The 15,531-nt window shown below is 36.2% G+C and overlaps 2 protein-coding genes and 2 long non-coding RNA genes across 4 annotated transcripts; 1 reads left to right on the top strand and 3 right to left on the bottom strand.

Annotated features, from left to right (window-relative positions):
- The first annotated feature begins 394 nt into the window (after nt 1-394).
- LOC7465171 (CBL-interacting serine/threonine-protein kinase 10) lies at nt 395-3,044 on the top strand. The gene is made up of 2 exons (XM_024583969.2): nt 395-569; nt 1,130-3,044. The coding sequence occupies exon 2, from the start codon at nt 1,522-1,524 to the stop codon at nt 2,872-2,874; it is 1,353 nt and encodes a 450-aa protein (XP_024439737.1). The 5' UTR covers nt 395-569; nt 1,130-1,521; the 3' UTR covers nt 2,875-3,044.
- A 2,026-nt stretch (nt 3,045-5,070) lies between these two features.
- Nucleotides 5,071-8,252, bottom strand: LOC7465170 (uncharacterized). The gene is made up of 4 exons (XM_002319382.4): nt 7,939-8,252; nt 7,401-7,539; nt 6,524-6,657; nt 5,071-6,433 (listed from the first exon to the last, which is right to left on the bottom strand). The coding sequence occupies exons 1-4, from the start codon at nt 8,067-8,069 to the stop codon at nt 5,251-5,253; spliced, it is 1,587 nt and encodes a 528-aa protein (XP_002319418.4). The 5' UTR covers nt 8,070-8,252; the 3' UTR covers nt 5,071-5,250.
- Nucleotides 8,253-12,183: 3,931 nt separating this feature from the next.
- Nucleotides 12,184-13,289, bottom strand: LOC127904210 (uncharacterized). Its single transcript, XR_008057126.1, has 2 exons — nt 13,189-13,289; nt 12,184-12,949 (listed from the first exon to the last, which is right to left on the bottom strand). It is a non-coding gene; the product is annotated as an uncharacterized LOC127904210 (long non-coding RNA).
- Nucleotides 13,290-13,375: 86 nt separating this feature from the next.
- On the bottom strand, nt 13,376-14,821 carry LOC7465168 (uncharacterized). Its single transcript, XR_008057125.1, has 5 exons — nt 14,653-14,821; nt 14,444-14,563; nt 14,184-14,271; nt 13,505-13,637; nt 13,376-13,414 (listed from the first exon to the last, which is right to left on the bottom strand). It is a non-coding gene; the product is annotated as an uncharacterized LOC7465168 (long non-coding RNA).
- Nucleotides 14,822-15,531: the final 710 nt, after the last annotated feature.

The following is a 15,531-nucleotide window of genomic DNA, read 5'->3' as shown; positions in this document are numbered from 1 at the left end:
TAATTCATTGCATATCATTTATGTCAACAAAACTATTAGTAGAAAAAAAATCTTTCAATATTTATCCCTTATTTTTTTTATTACATTCAATACAATATTATTTTCATGAACTATAATCGGAAATTCTCATGATGTGATAATATATATCCATATAGTGAGTGTATGTGATTATTGTATCTTTTTATAAATAGTCATTTTAATGTACTTGTATATTATAAAAATATTATTAAAAAATAAAAATAATTCTTTATATAAAATAAAATGAATCTAAACTAGTCTCAAATTTGATATGGCTATATGGGACTAAAGTAAGATAAAATTGAAAGAAAGGGACCAAATAATACCATTAATAAACTAGTACACGTACCTCATGGCATATTCAAGTATCTATCTGGTAAGAAGACATGCCACCGTTGCCATTGCCGTTGCCGTTGCCTTATAAAGTGGCTTTAAGATTTCTTACAAAATTTATATTGTTACCAACCGAACAAAGAAAAGAAAGACAGAGAGACAAGGCTTGTTATCCATTTGTAGTCGTCCTTCTCCGCTTTGGATTCTAACAACTCAAGGTAAGCTGAATGAGTCTCTGCTGAGTTTGCCATCTTTTTATCTAGATTTTGTGGGTTTTTTTTTGGTTAAATTCCGGTGCTGGTTTTTGTAGAGATTTGTAGCTGTGTTGGTTTAGATGGTGTGTGAAAGTTTTCATCTTTTTAATTAGAAGTTTTGTGGGCAAGTTTCAGTTTTTTGAAAGGCTTAATCTTTGAGATTGATCATGATTAAATCTGAAAATTATTCTTGTTGTTATACTGTTTAATGAGCATTTCAAAGCGTCTGGCTATGCAGTTTTTGATGACCCTACAAGTGTTTATTAGCCTGTGTTAGCTTTTTAGTTCCAAAAGAAGCAGACTGTGATTTGTTTGAGATTAATTTTCAGACCATGAGCTTTCCTTTCTTTATTCATGGTATGGAAAAAACAAGGGTTTTGGGCTGTGGGGCTCGAGTATATAACAAATGTGAAATTTGCCTTGCAAATTCCTCAGCTACAATTTGTTAAATTTCTTAGCATGTAGATTTAATCTTCTTATTTTTTTTGGCTTATTTTCTGTTTGCTCTTGTTTTTTTTTCTCAGGTTATAAATCCTGTCTGTTTGTGTTGGTTTACAAGTGTCCTGCTGAAGGTGTATCCTCTACACCGTGTCTCAGCATTCTTAAGGTGATTTTTGACCGAGAAACCCAGGGAATGCTGCATGATGTTCCTTAGTGTTTGGCAGTCCGTCTTTGAAGCCCATCAGGTTCCGTCTTTGTTGGATCCACCCTTCTTTGCTCTTGATGAGATTGGATTTGTAAATTATTCTTCCTCTTGCTTTTGTGCTCAAAAGCATCATGGACCTTCAAGTTGGTATGATCTATGTGAAGACGGTTGAGCCATTTATGCTTTTATATATAGATCTTACTTTCTAGTTTGATAAAACATATAGGAGGAGTGTTGTATATCATAGAGTATTAGCAGTTTTAGCTTGGGATGGAAAATAAACCAAGTGTTTTGACAAAGAACTATGAAGTGGGGAGATTGCTTGGCCAAGGCACCTTTGCCAAGGTTTATTTTGCGAGGAGCATCAGAACGAACCTGAGTGTAGCCATTAAAGTAATTGACAAAGAGAAGGTCTTGAAGGTTGGGCTTGTTAATCAGATCAAGAGAGAAATATCTGTAATGAGACTTGTTAGACACCCTAATATCGTGCAACTTTATGAGGTCTTGGCTACCAAAAGTAAGATTTACTTTGTAATGGAATATGCTAAAGGTGGTGAACTCTTTGACAAGGTTGCTAAAGGAAGGTTAAAGGAGGATGTTGCCCAGAAATATTTTCAACAGCTGATCAATGCAGTTGATTTCTGTCACAGCAGGGGTGTTTATCATCGTGATATAAAGCCAGAGAATCTGTTGTTGGATGAGAATGAGAATCTGAAGATATCTGATTTTGGATTGAGTGCCCTCACTGAATCCAAGCAACAAGATGGACTACTACACACGACTTGCGGGACACCTGCATATGTTGCTCCTGAAGTGATCAACAGGAAAGGTTATGATGGCACTAAAGCTGATATTTGGTCCTGTGGCGTGGTTTTATTTGTGTTATTGTCTGGTTATCTCCCATTTCATGATTCAAATTTGATGGAGATGTACAGGAAAATTGGCAGAGCAGAGTTCAAATGCCCTAATTGGTTTCCAACTGATGCTCGTAGGTTGTTGCGCAAGATCCTGGATCCAAACCCCAGTACAAGGATCTCCATGGCTGAGATTAAGGAAAGTTCTTGGTTTAGAAAAGGGTTGAACTCTAAACAAATTAAAACTGGAACAAAAAGCAAGGAGGTAGCTGCTTTGGATTGGAATGGTTCTGGTTCTTCTGAGAATAGCAGTGTGGCTTCTGAGGCAAAGCAAGAGTCAGCCAAACCTCCCAGCTTAAATGCTTTTGATATCATTTCCCTTTCTGCTGGATTTGATCTATCTGGATTATTCGAGGAAAATTATCAGAAGAGAGAAGCAAGATTTACTTCTATACAACCGGCTTCAGTCATCATCTCTAAACTGGAAGATATTGCTAAGCGTCAAAAGCTGAAGGTGATTAAGAAAGATGCAGGTTTGCTGAAATTGGAAGGAATGGAAGAAGGTAGAAAGGGGCCATTGTCTGTTGATGCTGAGATTTTTGAAGTGACTCCAAATATCCATTTTGTGGAAGTGAAGAAATCTAATGGAGATACGCTAGAATATCAGAAGATATTGGAAGAAGCTATAAGGCCTGCTCTCAACGATATTGTTTGTGTCTGGCAGGGTGAGCAAGAACTGCAACAGCAGCAGCAGCAACAATCAAATTGACCAAACTAGCAGCATCAGTTTGCTCGAGATATTCTCTCAACGCCAATTTTTCCGCGATATCTCATTTTTGTACAATTTCTTGAACTTCCTATTTTTGTACTTCCATGCTTGTACTTGTAAGTGTTAGAGATGCCTCCGGCCTCCCTCAATAAACTTTAAACTTGCTCGTATTTGCTATATCGTTAATGATTACTTTTAATGCTCGTAACTCTCAAGTTCTTGAATTGCATGTCCTGTCTTCCTATGATTTTCCAATAACATTTTCCAGGTATTCTCTATCCACGCATACAGTTTCTGTTTTGCTTGCACTGAAAGTTAATATTATGACCTAGATCCACATACACAGTTTCCAGGATCACCTTGTAGCAGCTGCTAATATGTATCGTTAAGAGCAAAGAATGCTTCTTCTTGTTCGAGATTTATCATTATTTAGATTGCAAGAAGAGGTGTATTAATGCTTTTGTATCCGATCAAATGACTGCGCAAGCACGCACAACATTAGTCGATTTTGAAATCCTTTAAAATGTCAAAAGATCTGTTCTTGATTGAAAAAAATAATTCTTTCCTAATGCGCTACGGTCTTGTCAAGTATGTATTTTTGGTGCTCTGTTCTTGTCAAGTGATACAGCCTACATGCAGCAAAGGTTTTGCACTTAAAGTCCATGAACTTTCTTCGGAAGCTGGCAGGAAACAGCTGATTTGTGCTTTTCAACCAGAAATATCCACATACGCAAGTGTGTAGTGAAGGTTTCTCATGACTTGCTATCTTGTACACATGGAGAGCATATTGCAGTGGAGCACCCCTGTCCAGAAACAATTCTGTATCCTATATTTGAAAAATGATCCTTTTTACATGCCCATATAGGACACTTGTGGTTAGCCCTAACCTAATTTAGCTCGCACATGTGTGTATAAGCTGTCCCAATATGATTCAGCTTCACATACTTTGTTTTATGTGGTCTGGTACAGGTGATAGTGCGTCTTGGGTTCACACGTACTCATGCCTACAGGCTTGGTAGAGATCCTATTTTGGCGAAGACAAGATGATGGTGTTTGATTACCAGGACCCTCATGACCTCAATTGATTCTTATTGTCTAGATTAAGCAAGAAAGTGGTGCGTTAATCATTTGATTGGTAACTTAGGCCCCCAGTTTCATGTGGTTAATAGTAATTCCACCAGTCTTATCTCTGGACCAAAGCACAAAATCCCTGATTGAAATTGTTCATTAGCTTTTCTCTTGCAAGGGGCCTACAGGGACAGATTGCTTGGCAAGTATTTGCTTGGAAAGTCTGTCTGAAAATGGCTTGACATGATATTGCTTTAGATATGTCTGTGTATTTACCAAATATATCACTTCTTGTCACCTGTGATGTCTAAAACGTACAAATCAAGTTTCTGTTCTTGTCCAGTTGATGTTTTCTGAAACTAACTAAACCCAACGGTATTAATTTCATTAAAAATGAAAACGATCGCCACAAACGCATGTTAATTATGAATGCTAAAGATTTATGGTATTTACTATTGAAGACATAAAACCATGATGCTCTGGGCTCTAGTCTTAAAGTAAAATAAGCCATCATTATCAGCAAAAAAGAATTCCCCGTGCTTATAATTCATAATAATTTGAGGTAAAATATTTTTTTATTAAAATAATATTTTTTATATATATTTTTAAAAAATTTTACGTTAGCAAATCAAAATTATAAAAAAAATTAAAAGAACATTAATTTAATGTTTTTTAAGTGAAAAACATTTTGAAAAATGAATTTGAAATGAAAAACAAACATAAAAATAACAAAATTCACCATCATGTCAAAGAATTCAACCTCAAATGAAGGTATAATGGAGCAGGTGCTATAGCAAATTCTACAGTTTTCCCCACTTTCTGAAATGGTGCAGGTTCCACAGTCATTTCCAGGTTTAGGATTAGGAAGATCAAGTTTAATTTTAGTGTCATTCTTATTAGAATGCTTGACAGAAGTAGCAGCTCTACTCAACCTTAGCAGACAGATCTTCTCATGTTTCACTATTTTTGAATAATGAATAAAACTCTATGCAAAAATTAAATAAACAAATAACATGATAAATATAATTTGACCATTTCCAATCTAAGAGCAGTTTGATCAGTTGAAAGGGCTGCCGCTTTAAACAGATTGCACGGCCTGAATAAATCCCATTATGCAAAAAGCAAGCATGAAAATATCTGATATGAAGTTTATATCATCAGTCCATGATCCAAGCAGGGTTGGTAAGAATAGTTAATGTTGGAATAAGAATACAATGTAGCCAAAGCAGATTCTTCGGATTGAAACTGTGTACTTATCCAATTACTTTTTGCTATTATGTCCAACCTAGGAAATTGGACAAGCTTGGGCTAAGTCAAGTCAATAATTACAGGATACACAGGAGAAACTCTTCTCTTCTTGTTGGCTGACCTAATTCTGCATTCTGGAGATGGGGACAGCAAATCTATAACCTCAATTTCCCGATGAATGAATGACCTTGGAATCAGGACTTGATCTTTATCATTGATTACTTTGCAAGAAAGCTTCTTCCATCTTGGCCAATCAAATTCAGAAGCATCCTCGCCGATTAATGTCAATACACCCCCATCTCTAGTCTCCCTCGCAGAAAAGTTTGTGACAATAGAAGATGATGCTTTACTTGATGGCTGATTCATGAAACCAAATGGTTCTGCATAATCTAGTTCTGGAGAGGGTGGCTCTCTTTGGTCTTGCATGACATATGGTTCAGACTGTCCAAATTGTTCACGAGAAGCCTTGTTAATATAATGTGCATCTACAGAAGAATGAGTATCCACGTTCACAGTTTCACAGGTGTTGCTAGCTTCATCATCTTTGTCAATAACTAATTTCTTAGCCCTCTGCCAATCCAATTCAGAAACATCCTCATCAATCAATGTCAATACGCCCCTATCTCCAGTCTCGCTCTTTGAAAAGCTAGTAACAATTGAAGAAGCTTTTCTTGCTAGTAAAGTCATGAAAGGAAATGGATTTGCATGATCCAGTTCTGGAGAGGGTGATTCCCTTTGGTCTTGCTGGTCATCTTCTTCAAACCATCTGAAATGCTCATTTGAAGTCTTGTCAATGCTACGTGCAAAATCTGCAGCAATACGAACTATAATATCTGCATGTGCTTCTTTAACAGTTCCTCGTGTGTTAACAGATTCATTATATTTTTCGTGTACGGGCTCACTTCTGTTACAAGCTTCCCTGGATGCCGTTTCACCATATCCACCTTCAAAAATATTATCCCCCCTTCCATTATAGCATGGAAGCTCATCCAGGGAGGAAACTTCAAGTTCCACCAAGTTTGCCTCAAAAGTTCCACTTCCATCACTAGCTCTCTCATATTCCTCTTCACCATCACAGGCATCTTCATTTTCTCTCTCTTCAAATAAAATATCACCCGAATCACAATAGCAGGGAAGCTCATCCATGGGGCAAATTTGGACCTTCATGTTCTTTGGCAAGCTTGGACAACCAACAGAGTGTACTTTGTAGTTCGTTGAGAAATAGTTTATGGTGATGTTCAAGCTAATCATGTACAGAGACACATTCAGTATTTGATATATCAAACTTTGAGATCAAGTAATGTCTATTTACTTCCACAAGAATAAGTCATACCTCTGCCAAGACGGGAGGTTAAGCATTGTGTAAGCAAGTTTAATCTTGTTGGCAACTCCTGAGAAGGATTTAAAAGCAGCAGCTGCCTGCCTCACTGCCACTGATTCTGTTGGGTGCTGCCACGCCCATTCAAACTGCAGGTTTGCATGCACATTTCATATGTTAGCAACTACGATATGAGTGAAATTCTTATGTATTGCAACTAATGACAGGATCTTAAAACTCTGGTTTTACAGGTAAAGACAAGGACTAGTTTTGGCAGAATAAAACTTTGCTCGAGGCCATACAACATTTCCGAAAAGTTTTTTTTTTTGGTCCCATTCCTAAAGACAGTTTTGAAGATGTATAATTAAAATAATTAATCTCTTTGATTAAAAAAAAAATCTTTGCTATCATTCCACAGGCCTACAAAGCACAACTTCATTGAAGAAAAAAACCACTTCTTTTTATTATTTTCGGGATAAGATGATCAATAGCGCATCATCCCATCAGGCGGCAACCAACTATTCTACTGCACAAAATGTTTAAGACATGCTGCTTAAATACTGGTTATAGTCCCTTGCTGTGAGAAAGAGGTGAAAATAAAAACAGGAAGGTAATATCATAAAGAAACTCCGAAACAAGAGCAAGCAAATGCGAACTTCCAAAAACCAAAGCATGATAGCAAGGAGCAGATCCAAGAATTATTTTTTTACCACCTCAATTTCACTTTAGATTTGTAAGTAAACTGCCAAGGCCATTGTCTTGAGGTTGGCTGAAGGTAAGCTATTCTGCCTAGACTAACATCGACAAAGGTAAAGGATAAAACTGCTTCAACTTACTATATGAAACCAAAGCAGAGAGTGAATAAACAGTTAAAAGAAGAAAAAGAAATAACCTGCAAAGCAGCAACGTTAGTTGGGAAACCATAAATGCAGAAAACCATTTCCCATGGCCTTCTTTTCTTAGTCCTGCATGCTCCACTTCTAAGCTCACCATTGTGTTGCCTAATTCTCCGCCGCGGATTTACTGTAAACCTGCAAAAATTCCAGCCCTTTCACACATCAAAACAAGAAAAAAGAGAGAAAACATCTTGTCCTGGCTTGCTAAAGATCAAATCTTTTTTGTTAACACAAATTAAATACTCATAAAGGAAAAAACTTGTCCATTAAAATTGGGTTTCAAGTAATGGGCCAATACAAAAATCTGAAACAGAGATTATATGGGCCCACAAAACAAATGATCACAACATCACTAATCAATCAAGCCCTTAATAGATTGATGATTTTTTTTCTTTTAATTGAAAACTCCAAAATATTTATAAATCAATCAAAGACTAATACTTTATAGATTGATCAACAAAAATTACATAAAACCAAAGAAGACACCAATCTTAAGATTGAGAAAGCAGAAAAAAGTGAAAAAAGGAATCAAACCCGATGTAGGTGTGGCCTTTGAATCTGGGGCAGAGAGAAGTCAAGAGATAGCAAGCGAAAAACCCATTCTTTCCCTTCTCTGCTTCTCCTAGTTCTTGAGGATTTTTTGGGGTTTTTCTCTTTCTTGTCATTTACGGGTATGGAAGATAAGGATACGTTGTTCTTCCTCTTTTCTTTATCTATGAGTAGGGAGTGGAGTTAGATGCAATTCGACCGTTGGTGTGTGGGTTTTATAAATATTTCAAATTTTGAGTACTTTTGTTCACGGGTTTAAAACATGACTTGGCTTGGCCGTTGAACCGTGATCTTGATAAATTAGGAGCGTGTTTGGTAGTGTGGTTGCATGTGTTTTTTAAATAATTTTTCATGTCAAAATGCATGTCAATGATGTTTTTTTATTTTTTAAAAATTATTTTTGACATCAGCACATCAAAACGATCCCAAACGTTTCCTGGAATTTAGAGTGGGTCAGGACTGAAAAGAATTGATATAGTATTACTCAGTCAAAAATTTAGATTGATCCATAGTTAACTCAAGAAAAACCGGATCAAAACAACTTGATTTTTAAGATAATTTAAATGATATTATTTTTACTTTAATCTAGATCAACACAGCTACCCTATGATGTGAGATTTATCATACTATAATATTAATTCATAGGGTAATTTTATGTTGATTTTTATTGTAAAAATTATGTCACACCGAGAATATTAGAATAAATGGCTTGGAATTAAAAATTAAACTTTTGTCAAGTTTATTTTTTTAATAAAAAAAAAAGAATTTTAAGATTTTAAGAAAGGCAGTTCTTTTAATTTTTTTAAAGAAAGAAAGAAAGAAAGAATTCAATTTGTAATACATCATATCATCTACATTCCAATTTTAGAAGAATTCATAAATCTTCCAAGGTCAGATGAGAAAGAAAAACATAGAACAGCAGAGTGAAAAGGAGAGACTTGCAGGAGTGGAAGCATTTTAGCAGTCACAAATCTCGCCTTTGTTGTAGGAGGAGGTTTCCAACACATACTCAGCTGCGTGCAGATATTTTGCCTTGAAAGAAGTGTCACTTTTACTAGTGTCTGGGAGAACGGTGATTCTAACAGCACGAAGATGTTCGTTCATACAAGGTTGTAACATATCCTCAGGACTTAATTCTCCATGCATGCCAAAGAGATCGAGTATCGACATAACACAAGTCCCTTCACTTTCAATCCAAAATAATGATAATGATATTTTTTTATGTATACATTAATTATTTATTACCTCATTTCTCAATTAATTGCTTCAAATGTTACCTTTAACGTAAAAAGTTTTTAAATAGATATAATGGGAAGTTATGCATCTTTTATTTTACAGTATTGTGTGAAAAAATCTATTAGTAAATTCTAATCCACCTAAAAACATCTTCAACCGCAACCACACCGTACCACAACAATATTAAGAGACTGTTTGGCATTGTGTTTGTAGCTGTGTTTTGCTAAATTTTGAAATTTTTTTTTTTACTAAAATTGAGTGCGGTTTGTACTTTTTGAATCGTTTTGATGTGCTGATGTCAAAAATAATTTTTAAAAAATGAAAAAACATCATTAACATGTATTTCGGCACGAAAAGCTATTTGAAAAGCACCCGCAACCACACTGCCAAACACACTCCTAACTGGATCGGTTCAATCTTTACCCGATTTGACCAATATCTTCATGGAACATAAATGTATGCTTTAATTGTATTCGTTTATACAAGGTTGTACAACAATGGCCCCAGGGTTCTTGACATTACACAAAGCAATGTGGGAGTTTCTATAGGCACAAAGAGACAGACAGGCATCACTATCACCACTTGACAGGCTACTTGAAACCAATCCATATTTCCAGAGAATTATAGTAACTTCCCATCTGAATTAATGCATCTCTTGTATTGTCAACAATTTTATAAATTTAGCATATGGCAGAAAACACACATAATTAACATGGGAGATGGCATATGGCACAAACGCACATGCTAGAACATCTATATTAAGAAGTACTAGAAAGCTTCATGCACTTCAATAAGCAAAGTTCAAGGATATTCAGTTCTATTTCTAAAGGAGCCTCATGATGTTGATATTCCACACTAGCTGTATAGATCTTAAAATGTGAACTCTTGGCTCATTGCATGTTGCAGATTATCATCCAATACACAAACCATTATCATCACAATCCACCACAAAATCATCTCAATTTCACCAATTCTTGTAACACCTGCCATACATACATTACCATCTTCCTAATTATAGCCAACATGATAAACTCTTAACTCCTAAACAAGGTTTCACACTTTTTAAGTTCTCGACAGATTGGATCAGAGACACACCTTAAACAGCAACACAAACTACAGAAGAGCAGCATTTCAACACCAACACATCACATAAGAAAAGACTAAAGTGCAACACAACATCTAAGAGCCACAAAGTTTTGATCCTTCATTCCTACTAAATGCTAGTACTAGTAATTACAACTTCATCACCTATATATAAAACAGCAGCAACATTACTACAAATTAAAGAACAGAATCTCACCACCAGTACAACATAAATGAAAAGACTAAAGAGCAACACAACATCCAAAAGCCACAGTTTTGATCTTTCATTCTTACTAAATGCTAACAAATTACAATTCCACCACCAATACAACAAAAGCAACATTACAACAACAATGATTTCCAGATGGGTTTTGTTTTTTCAATTGTATTACAGTAATTCACAATCAATATTACTAAAAGGAAAAACTTAAAACCCATTTGTAAATTCCAATACCTACGACACACAAGAACTCCAAAAGCAATCAGCTTTCACGTTTTGAAGAATAACCCAATTGCCTCCACAAGTATTTTCCACTTGCCATGTCCACCAATGTCCAAAACCCCATTTCTATCCCTGACTTTACCTGCACATTTTCAATGAAAAGATCAAAACTTTACCCAAAACAAGAAAAACAAAAAAAAAAGACACAGCATGTGTGACTACTTCAGACCTTTGAGAATCGAGATGAAGAAGAATAATCAGATGGTTGAGGAGCGTTGCAGTCGCTGTCGGTGGTGATGGAACAATCGTCATCGCCACTGTCGGTGGTGGTGGAGAAAGGCGGGGATTTGAGGTTTCTGATGACGAAAAAACCGGCAAGAGTGGCGGAGAGGAATATCAGAATCAGCCTCAATGGGCACATTGTTGGTATTATTTGTAAATTTTGAGAGAAATGTCAAGATATTAACAAGAAAAGCAATAACCTTTGGTTGTTTGTACTATAATTATTATTAAGAAGAAGAAGAAGAAAGGTGGGGTGTGGTTTAAGTTTTGTCAAAATTTTGGTTTAGAGAAAGGAAAAGAGAGGATGGATAGAAGAATAATTAAGGGAGAGGTGGGGTCCAATGTGTAATGAAGGGGCTGCTGCATGTGATTGTCGCATTTTACCTAATCCTTGATCTATGATAAATTATTGGATTAGTTTTGAATAGTCAATAGTGATCTCCTTACAAAGTTATAATTAATTAATCATTTTAGTTCAAGTGGATAAGTTGATTCATTTTTCATGTTTTTAATTGGAATTTATGAGGTTGTAATAATTAACATTCCTGTGAAGGTGCAAGTTTTCGATGCAGATGGAAACAGAGTCCATTTCAACGCAAAAATATGTTTTTTTTTTTAACAATTCGAGAGTTAACTCAGTAAACAATATCGTTTCAAATATTTTCTTAAAAAACAGTTCGAGCCAAGTTTCACCAAGATGACTTGCTAGCCAACAGAGGTTTTATAACCATCATTTTGGATGCCTAAAGGGTTAAACACATAGTTGATTGTGTGTGTTAAGTGCATAGAGCCATTGAAAATAAGTAATGAAAGGTTTAAATAAATATCAGATCAAGAAAGTAGGGAATTTTGTCAGAAATATTAGAAAAGACAAAAAAGTCGGTGGTGGGTTGTGAGGGGATAGTGTTTAATATAAGTTAATAGGTTACAAGATGAGATGAGGCAATCCCTTGAGTGGCTTAGGCACGTTGTTCTATTCAACACTTGGATTTCTTCAAACGAGTTTTAATGGAGCAAAAAACTAGGAAGTCAAACATGGTGCTCCTAGGGTTGGATCCCATTTTTTCCACCCCTCGCTGTTAATGCTAGAGATTGAGACATTTCCCACAAGAGATTTTGAAGTGGATATATCCCAACAAGACTCATACAGTACCAAGGGGTCAAGAAAACGAAGGGAATAAAGGTCAAGTTTGAATCTGTCTCTGCCACCAGATTTTGCATTGGATTGTTCATCCAAATTAAGAGAGTAAAATGTAATCATTTTGGTTTGGTGGCCATCTTTTGTCACCCTTTGACGAGTTCATCAAGAGAATCTTGCTCATGTTACATCCAGAACTCGCTACCCCTATGACATTTCACTCACCCATCCACTCCAGCATGTGCTTCTCATTCTAGAATCTGAGAAAAACTTTACCAGCTATCTCCACTAATTCACCCTGTAATCGTGCCCGACTTATAAACTATATAGGCAGCTAGTGGTCCACATAGGATTCTACCACAATCGCATAGTGGCACCATAACAATTTTAATGTTCACATCAGTATCATCAGATGCATAATTTAATTGCAGCACTAGCTGCCGCCTGATTGTAATTCTCAAAAACGAGCCAGTCCAATGAGTTGAATATGAGCACAGGCACCATTTTAGAGCAACACCATAGGTCCCTCAACTACCATACAGTTCAGTTTCTCTTTGTCGTATATCCTTGATTGTTTTGGGACTTCTTCCTCAACTAGCAAGCCAGGGAGTTTGAGAAGACCCTTTGGATCCACAAAACGTTTTCTTTTCATGGTGTATCAAACTACGGGAACTGTGAGTGATCAAGGTTCTTCATACGAGCTGTGATATAAAGAAGCAGTTTCTGCTGCGAATTTTCAATTCTAAAAGCCTCATCCTTCTGGCTGAAATGGACAGGTTGTTCACATCAGTATGCAGATATGCAAACTGCACGTCCTGCAAAGATAAAATAAGTTGTTCAACTACTCAACCATGAGTTAGAAATGGAAAAGGCAGAAGGTTGGGCTGCCATATAATCAACCAACCTATCTGCTCCATCAAACTAAAATGAAGAAAACAAATTGCCAAATTAGTTTACCATGCCCATATACGTGACATTATTGATTGGCCAGATCATGCCAAACTCAAGATTCTGAAAGTACGAAGCATGTTTGACCAATGAAAGCAGTGCATACCTGACTATGGATTGTAGTGTGGCGAAACGAGCAACCTTTGAAAGCACTGTCCTCAAGCCTCGAAGACCAGCTCCAGATTTTGAGCTCACCATCATCAATTGTAAAACCGAATTCAAATTAATTACATCACCGTGCATTTAAAGGCAAGTAAACCCTTTGGATTCCTTCAAAACAAAAAAATTATTCATACCACAGGCTGGACAAGAGACCTGTTTGCCTTGAGGCTCTGCAAAATCAAATGGATAGAAACCCATCAGTCTGAAGAGAGTTCGAGATTTTAAACAAATTGTCATCAGTGTTTGTGTGCAAAATTCACCTCTTCAATTTGCATTGCACGACGTGCCACATCAATTGGAAAGTGAATTAAGTAGTGATGACTGATGTCCTTGCAACACCCCATTGTCTGGTAAGTGAATTAAGTAGTGATGACTTCCCGACACTTGACCTTCCTAGCAATGGTAATAATGTTCACTAAATGTATCAAAAAGGATGAACAAGCACAAAAAGGATATCTAGTGCAATATATTATATTTCTTTGGCCAGAAAATCATGTTGAACATTTGAAATTATCATAAATAGCCAGCCTGCTGCAGATGGCACCAGAGATATCATCAATCAAACGGCCAAGTAGAATGGATAGTTGAAGTACGAGAAAAGACTCAGTTTCTACAGAGGTTGTAATTCTTCACAATTTAAACCTCTTTTTTAAAAAAGGAATGTCATTATTTATACTTCAAACGGTCAGAGATAGTTCTGATAATAGAAAACCAAAGGCATAATCAATACTACACAGCATGAGTTAAGATTTTAGCAATGCAAAGTAGCCATATTATAGGCATATAATGAATCCATTATGATCAAATGGAGTTAAAAATATTTTCAATTGATGGAATATTTGCGTTTACCAAGCAACACTTAAAAGTACATTGAAAATAATAAGGAAACGAAAATATAGGTAATAAACATTTAAAAGAGTGACAAAATGCAATCTCTACCTGCAAATGCAATCTCTGGAAGACCAGGGGGTGGGAATGAAGATGAAACCTTTGCAGCAGCAAAAAATGTCAATTTATTCCTAAAAATCTGTTAAAAGTAGTTAGTTATAGCCCTGATTTTAATCACAACAGTGGAAGAAAGAACAGTCATTGGTTCACATAAATGTGCCCACCATTTTCTATGACTAGATTGATATGAAAGGAATGATTAAGCAATAGATAACAAAAACATAGTCTCAAAGTGCAAAGAACAAACTTACATTTCCTTCAATTCGTTCTCTCTCTGAACTTGTAGAGAAGGGGATGTTATCTAATGGAGCAGATAGATCAGCGTTGTAGCCTGCTCTTTTCAACTCAATCAAGCGTCTACGTCCCAGAAACTGCCAACAAAATTCTTGAATTACTACACAGGATATGATGTAAACAAATCGTTTTTCCAAACATCCGAAGCCTTTTTTACGAAAATTACATTTTCTTCTACATAGGAAAGAATGGAAGGACTAGGTTGGATTGCTCGGAATTGTGCATTCTTTGACATTCCAGCATCTTCCTCCAATTCTGCTTTCCTCTCTATGGTACTTCCTGAAAATAAAGTAATAATGAGTCATAACTCATAACAAACAGGAGGAAAAATTTACTGCTAAGAAAGTTGGAAGAAAAGAAAAGAAAGTGATTGAAAATGAAAACTGCCCTAGAAAGAAAACATACACGACTTACTGCACCGGGTTCGAACTTCACTGTGCACGTCTGTCACCCCGCGGTACCTTACATGCTCACTGGATTTACAGGATGTTCAGTGGGCGTGGAATTAGTCGTGGTGTACGTAAACTAGCCCGGACACCCACGTAAATAAAAAAATAAAAAAAAGTTGTGGTGTATATAAACATTAGCCAACACATTTAATGAGCAGCAGTGCAGTTGCTAAGCATAGGGCATTCCCAAACAATTTCAGAGAAGGAAATGAAGAACTCAAGACAGACATGAGGGTGATGCAGGGGCTGATGTTCATACAAGACAAACTTCTCCACATGCCCCTTTTTCTACACAAAGTGGGAAAAGAAGACAGCTATAAATCAAACGCTCCATAATGCAAGAAAAATAGAACCTTTATCTACGCTGGAGAAAATGAACAACTAGAACCATGGATACAAATCTCAAGTATATTCAAAGGTGTAAGAGCCTCAAGAAGTAAAGCAATGTCCTCATTAAAGGAATTAAAAGAAACTCACATTCTTTGAACAGCAAGATCGATATGTTGCCCTGACCTTTTGCTTTACACTTCTCTGAACTACTGTCTAATGAAATGACAGGCTAACAGAGACTGGGAATGGAATAACACATGTAAATA

Source organism: Populus trichocarpa, chromosome 13, assembly GCF_000002775.5.
Source record: "Populus trichocarpa isolate Nisqually-1 chromosome 13, P.trichocarpa_v4.1, whole genome shotgun sequence".
Classification (NCBI taxonomy): domain Eukaryota; kingdom Viridiplantae; phylum Streptophyta; class Magnoliopsida; order Malpighiales; family Salicaceae; genus Populus; species Populus trichocarpa.
Note: the sequence above shows the minus strand (reverse complement) of the source record. Positions and strands in the feature narration are given on the sequence as shown.

Coding starts and splice junctions, on each gene's coding strand:
- LOC7465170 (XM_002319382.4), bottom strand. CDS start 8,069: ATGACAAGAAAGAGAAAAACCCCAAAAAATCCTCAAGAACTAGGAGAA. Junction 7,540..7,938: donor AAAGGCCACACCTACATCGG/GTTTGATTCCTT, acceptor GAATTTTTGCAG/GTTTACAGTAAATCCGCGGC. Junction 6,658..7,400: donor CTAACGTTGCTGCTTTGCAG/GTTATTTCTTTT, acceptor GCAAACCTGCAG/TTTGAATGGGCGTGGCAGCA.
- LOC7465171 (XM_024583969.2), top strand. CDS start 1,522: ATGGAAAATAAACCAAGTGTTTTGACAAAGAACTATGAAGTGGGGAGA.